This window comes from Stegastes partitus, unplaced genomic scaffold (assembly GCF_000690725.1).
Source record: "Stegastes partitus isolate 25-593 unplaced genomic scaffold, Stegastes_partitus-1.0.2 Scaffold1260, whole genome shotgun sequence".
Taxonomy (NCBI): Eukaryota; Metazoa; Chordata; class Actinopteri; family Pomacentridae; genus Stegastes; species Stegastes partitus.
In genome coordinates, this window is record NW_007578991.1 from 38363 (window position 1) to 45379 (window position 7017).

A 7017-nucleotide genomic window follows, 5' to 3' on the forward strand; every position below is an offset into this window, starting at 1 on the left:
GTATTTATGTGGGGTTTTAACTTTCGGTCTAAATTGGTCACGTTAATATCAATAATAATAATAGTAATAATAATAACAATAAACTTTTTTTTCTTCTTTTTTGCTCCAATCTGATCCAACCTTGTGATAAAGCTCCAGTAGGACGCTGTCTGAAATGTAGTATTAGAGGATAGGATGGTGGTGGCAGCATCATGATGTTTGGATCTTCTCAGCAGCAGCCTGGAAGGCTTGTGAAGGTAGAGGGTGAATGAATGCAGCAGAGTGTAGAGAAATCCTGGAGGACAACCTGATGCAGTCTGCAGGAGAACTGAGACGTGGAGAAGACTTGGTTTCCATCCAGACAATGAGCCGAAGCAAACAGCCAAAGCTCCACCTGGATGGTTTGAAGACAACAAGGTGAAGTTCTGGAGGCCCAGTCAGAGTCCAGACCTCAGTCCAACAGAGAATTAGTGTCTGGACCTAAGAAGTTCTGTTCACTCATGATCCCTGTGGAACCTGACAGAGTCTGATTGAAGTAAAACTGCAGCATCCAGATGTTCAGGCTGATGGAGACCAACAGGATCAATGCTGGAACTGCAGCCAAAGGTGCATCTATTAAATACTGACTGGAAGGAGGTGAGAACTTATCCAATCACTTACTTTATGTTTTAAATGTTTTTTAAAGTTATTTTTTTGGCCTTTATTGGATAGTTTTAGTCAGAGAGACAGGAAAGTAGGGGAGAAGAATGGGGGGAGGACATGTGGGAAAGGCTCATGAACTCATGACCTCCATATTGGGACTGTAGCCCTGCACATGGGACGCCAGCTCAACCAGGTGACCTATAGCAGCGCCCCACGTTTTGAATGTTTAATTAATTGGCATCACTCAGTATGTGTTGAAAAGCAAAACGCTGCAGCTTTGACCAGCGACTAAACAAAAACAAACGAGGGCTTTTCTTCAGAGTCTGATTTTGGAACAAACAGATAAAATAAAAAAAAAACAGGAAAAACACACAGCAGCTGCACAGCCGAGCATGTTGGACTGAGTTTGGACTCAAGCCAGACAAGAAGAGGAATGAAAACAGAACATGTGATGAGCTTCCTGACAGCAACAAACCAAACTGGTTCATCAAGAGGCGTGGCCACGGTTCAGGACAAATACCTCATGTGAGAGATAAAGCACCGAAGATCAGCAGAGACAAAAGCCGAAGCCTCAGACGAGAGAGAAGTTTAACGAGAGGTTTAATTCTGTTCATTAACGGCCTTCGAGGGATTCGTCGCCAACACCGGTGAGTACAGCTGATGATCGACTGTGTTTAGGACGCGTCCTGCTTTTATCTGGTGCGCTCGCCGAACAGGTGCAGGAAAACCACTCTGTGATTTCTACTCATTTACCACCAATCCAGCTCTGGAATTCATTAGCAGGCGCATAAAAATTGTTTAATGACAGTGTTGTAATGTCAAGCTTTAATTTTTGTTTTAGAGTGTCATAATGTCGGCCGCCAGCTGTCTGCTGACTGAAGAGCAGCTTCTGTGCGGCATCTGTCTGGATGTGTTCACTAATCCAGTCACGCTGCCGTGTGGACACAACTTCTGCAAGAACTGCATCATGCAGCACTGGGAGACCAACATCCAGTGCGAGTGTCCAACATGTAAGGAGCCGTTCTACCGGAAGCTCGACCTGCGAGTCAACACCTTCATCTCTGAGATGGCCGCTCAGTTCAGGAAGTCGGCCGGATGGCGAAGCCCCAACCAGCAAGTAGCCAAACCGGGGGAGGTTCCCTGTGACATCTGCACCGAAACGAAGATGAAAGCTCTGAGGTCCTGCCTGGTGTGTCTGGCCTCCTACTGCGAGACTCACCTGAAGCCTCACCTGACGGCGTCGCGCCTGAAGAGACATCAGCTGACCGATCCGGTGGAGAACCTGGAGGGACGGATGTGCAAGATACACGACAAACCTCTGGAGCTCTTCTGCAAGACGGACCAGACCTGCGTTTGCATGCTGTGTCCGGTTCTGGACCACAAGTTGCACGAAGTCATCCCGCTGAAAGAGCAGTTCGAGAGGAAGAAGTCGGAGCTCGGCAGGAAGGAAAGCGAAATCCACAGAATGATCCAGGAGAGACGGCAGAAGATCCAGGAGCTCAAACATCTGGCGAAGCTCAGCAAAGAAACAGCAGAGCGAGAGATGGCGGACAGCGCTCAGATCTTCACCGCCCTCATTCAGGCTTTGGAGACAGCCCAGGCGGAGCTCATCGGGACCATCGACAAGAAGCAGAAAGCAACAGAGAATGAAGCCAGAAGATTCATCCAGGAGCTGGAGGAGGACATCTCGGAGCTGATGAGGAGGCGAGCTGAGGTGGAGCAGCTCTCCCGCTCCAAAGACCACCTCCACTTCCTGCAGAGCTTCTCCTCCCTGGGCGCCCCTCAGTGCACCAAAGACTGGTCGGACGTCCACGTTGACGTGCCGTCATATGAAGAAACCGTGAAGGCGGCCGTGGATCAGCTGGAGGAGATGTTCGGCAAGGAGATGCCGAGGCTGCTCCGGGAGGCGAAGCTGAACCGGGTCCAGCAGTTCATGGTGGACGTGACTCTGGATCCCGTCACCGCCCACGGCGCCCTCGTCCTGTCCGACGACGGCAAGCAGGTGCATCACAGCGTCGTGAAGAAGAACCTCCCCGACAACGGCGAGAGATTTAACCCGAGCTGCTGCGTCTTGGGAAAGCAGAGCTTCTCCTCGGGGAGGTTTTACTTCGAGGTGGAGGTCAAAGGGAAGACGAGGTGGACGCTGGGAGTGGCCAAAGCTTCCATCAAGAGAAAAGGAATAATCCCGCTGTGCCCAGAAAACGGCCACTGGACTGTTTGGTTGAAAAATACCGACGAGTACGCCGCGCTCGTCGGCTCTCCGCTGCATCTCTCTGTAAAGACAAAGCTGCAGAAGGTGGGAGTGTTCGTGGACTACGAGGAAGGTCTGGTCTCCTTCTACGACGTCGACGCTGCAGACCTCCTCTACTCCTTCACCGGCTGCTGCTTCACCGACAAACTCTTCCCGTTCTTCAGTCCTGGACTCAATAACGACGGGATTAACTCTGCACCGATGGTCATCTCTGCTGCTACTCGCACAGATTTGGATTTTTGAGTTTGTCAGGTCAGCACTTGTGAATATAAACGTTGGGTGTTTGTGTAAATTCTGGGGAAAAAAAGGGAAACATTATAGATGTATGTAATAGATGTATGTAGCTTTATAGAATGAATGATTGATCAGCAGCAGGGTTTACTGAATGAATGTGTCTTAAAACTAGAAACAAACCAAAATTTAAATGGAACACTGTGAAAAAAAATCTTAAAAAAAAAAAAGGTGTAGTTAAATTATGTTGTCTTAGTTTTGTGTCACAGATAATAAATCAGGAAACTGTAAACTAAACCTAGTCAACAACGACAGCTACTGACTGATATAAAAGACGAACATAGCCTCCAAAATGTGGTTTGTGGACGACCGGACCTAACAAACAAGCAGAGGATCTAATGGGAGAACCAGAGGATGGTGATTAGGATTAGCAGCTTAGCATCACACCGTCCTTTGTCGTCTATTTTCCACTAAATGGGATCAAAGTTTGCAAAATAAACATCATGCTGTATTTCAAAGGCCTAAAACTAGAGGTTAAGACTATAAATCCAGGAGGAAAATGTTTACAAACTGTAACAGATTAAGTGAGAATTTACACAGTCAGACGTGTTTTTGCAACCAGAGGAGTCGCCCCCTGCTGGCGGGTAGAAGGAGTGCAGGCTACGTCCACGTTTTATGAACAGATTGTGTTTGTACATCGTGTTTTTTTCAAACTGTGTTGAAATGACTCTGTTGTGTTTCTATGTGGTGGGTATGACCCGACTCCAGCCTCATCTAATGATAACGTGAGCTACACGCTAAAATAAAGGTTCTTCAACGGTCCTCCAGACGGCTCTCTGGTTCTTCAAAGCACCGTCACCAATCCAGAACTTCTTTATTCTGAGTGGATGGTTCTCTGGTTCGTTTAGGAGACGTCCATCATTTTTATTGGAGATATTTGGTTTATTGGGAAGTAATTGCACAAAATTAGAGCTGCAGCTTACGATTATTTTCAGAATCAATGAGAATCATCCATCACAGTTTCCTAAATCCCAGAGTGACGTCTTTGTTGTTCTGAATGACCAAAATGATCAAGTTCTGGTGTCAAAATACAACCAAATGAACAAAGATGTGAAAATGTGTCTAAAAATGACTTGAAATGTGTTTAGAGAGACCAAACTAATCCAAAATGACTCAATAGTCGTTCAAAATGACTCCAAAAAACTTAAAAATTAGTTTTAAAGGACTCAAAATTTGTCCTAAATGCTGTAAATTGTTGAAATGACTCCAAATTGGTCAGAAATTACTCAACATTTGTCTGAAATGATCAACCAGTGACCAACAGAAACCCCAAACGAGTCCATACTCGACCAAACTGACTTAAAAATTGTCCCAAATGACAAAAAACAGTCTTCGTCATGGCGTCTCTTTACCAGTTAAACTCCTCATGACGTTCTCTGGAACAACCAGGTACAACCTGCACAGCTCCTGGTCGTGATTCACAGCAATTAAGAGAATTAGCTTCACCTGCTGTTCAACTCATCTCACATGAAACCTGTTAAATTGCATTTTCTTCTCTTCGAAATGTGGTTTAAAAAATCTGTTACATTTGGATCAAATAAGTGAACAACAGAATATTACAAAAAATATATAGAATGAAGTAAAAATAGCAGGAAATTTAAATAAAAAATCTTGTTTTCACAGAATATACCAGATTTATTTTATAATTTCATGAATGCATCGTATTCAGCTGTTGAATATATGCACTGGATCGATTTTAATAACTTTAACGTGCTTTAAGTCACTATTTTCTTTGAACGTGGAGTCAGATTGGATCTCAGTAACAGTCGATGCTAAATATTTGATTACTTAGATCGAAAAAAAACTCAATCGGCTTTATCGAAACCATCCAGAAGGACGATGCAGAACAGCTGAAGTAACAGAAAACAGTCAAAATGAGGAGATCTGAGACGTTCTTTCCGACTCTGAAGAGGAGAATTTCCAGATATCTGCATTTATAGACGTTGAGACGCCCCGGTATTCTGACTAACGTGATTTGCGATGGATTTAGCTCTTCTTGATCTTTTTCTATTTACTATTTCTGGCTCTTTAGATGCCTCCAGACAACACATGTGGGCTGATTTCATTAGCGTTCATTCACAGGGTGCAGACGCCTCTAATGGAGCTCCGGTGGCTGCCGAGCCTCGTCTGGTATTCGTGAAATGCAGAACACCCAGAACGGGCCTTTTCTCTCCTCCGACTCGTCGCAGGCGTCACTAATAAGTTGCTCGATCTTCGCCAGCCTCTTAAAACTCTCTCGTTTCTCGCGGTGACAAGAGGGAGGCCTGTTGATTTTAAAAGCAGGGAGTTCGCGCAACATCAAACCCGGGTTTTGCGGTTCCGCTCACTCGGAGCGCGTTGGCTGCAATAAAACAAGCTGTCAGCCGAGCGCCGGCTCTTTTGTTCTGCCTAAGCCGGTGACGCTACGTCGCTCGCCGCATTGTCACCGCCGCTTTTAAAACCCTGGCGTGTCTGCTGGCGCTGTCAGGCTCTCTGAAGTCGGTCCTTAACTCCATCCTCTCGCCGCTCGTCACGTCGCCTCGACGAGTTCCCCCCAGCTCGGCGCTCTGCAGCTGCATCGGCCGTGATGGAGAATAAATCAGATTCCGAGGTGGATTATCAAGACGAGTGCATGAGTCGTGCCGGAGACGGGTTTCCTCTGCGCGTAGAGGAGCTTCAGGAGGTCAGAAATGATGAAAACTCACAGTAAACACGGCAATGTTGGCTTTCTAACCGGTTTTATTCATCTGATCGTCAGGAATCCAACAGAGATGCACATTTCTGTCACATAAGCCGACGCTGACTCATTGCCTTTAACCATCTGAACTCACCTTCATAATAACATTCTTGCCAACTTTTGAGGCCCATGAGGCTGCTATTGATCCCCAGAAAGTTCTTATAAGTGTATATATGGACATATTCATGTTTCCTACCAAACATAAGGTCTTTGGTCGACATTTCACCAACTGTTGAGGCTCAAACATCAGTAGAATTTGAGAATTTTCGTATTTTCACCCTCAAAAAAACTCTTGGAAGCCATTTTAAAGCTTCAGTATCTCCATGAAACTTGGTGAGGACGCAGACAGAGAGGTTTCCAGCAGACACACAACTAAAATGAAACTAAACCGTGACCCCCAGTCAGTCTAACAGCAGGAACATGGTTTCAAAATGAGCCGCGAACAGCAGAACCTTTTCAGTTCTGTGTCTACATCAAGACTCCACATGGAGAAGAGTTCACAGAGGAACTGAAAGATGACGTTGTAAGACTTCACAAAGATGGAAAAAGGCCCAAGAAGATCAACTAGTAATCAGTGAACACAGTGTCTTCAGTAGTCAGGAGGTCTAGACGGAGCCATAGAGCCACTAATCAGGGCTGCAGTGGTCGCTTTAGAAGACAGAAGTCATTTTAAAGGTTCAACATCTCCAGAAACAAAACTCTAACAGCTGTGAAATTTGGTGAGAACAGAGACTAAATGGTTTCAAGCAGATTTAAATGATTAAATGTCTCCAGCAGAAGGCAGAGTTTGGAATTATTGGAATAGCTTAAACAAAAATGGTTCCAGCGTTGCCCTTCTGAGGCTCTAACATCCGTTCAATATGATGTTTGACCATTTTCTTCCAGTTTGACTTGAAACCTGCCCAGAATTACTCAACATGTTTCCAAAATAATGCAAACTTGTCTAAAATTACTTACAAATTCAAAGAAAAAACACAAAAATGACTAATTATAGGTCCTTGAAAATGGAAAAATGGGGGAAAAAACTGCAAGATATTCAATCAAGGACGGTTTTGTGTCCCCAGAAAATTCCTAAGTGTCTATGTGTGGATGCAGCCATGTTTCCTCCTAAAAATACAGTCTTTTGTTGACATCTCAC

General features: G+C 45.1%; 1 protein-coding gene across 1 annotated transcript; it reads left to right on the forward strand.

Moving 5' to 3' along the window:
* Nucleotides 1–1471: 1471 nt before the first annotated feature.
* LOC103369259 (E3 ubiquitin-protein ligase TRIM39-like) lies at nucleotides 1472–3925 on the forward strand. Its single transcript, XM_008297935.1, has one exon. It carries the CDS (start codon nucleotides 1472–1474, stop codon nucleotides 3113–3115), a length of 1644 nt encoding a protein of 547 aa, XP_008296157.1. The 3' UTR covers nucleotides 3116–3925.
* The last annotated feature ends 3092 nt before the right edge of the window (nucleotides 3926–7017 follow it).

Bases quoted from the DNA above. Each gene is read 5' to 3' on its own strand.
- LOC103369259 (XM_008297935.1), top strand. From the start codon at position 1,472: ATGTCGGCCGCCAGCTGTCTGCTGACTGAAGAGCAGCTTCTGTGCGGC.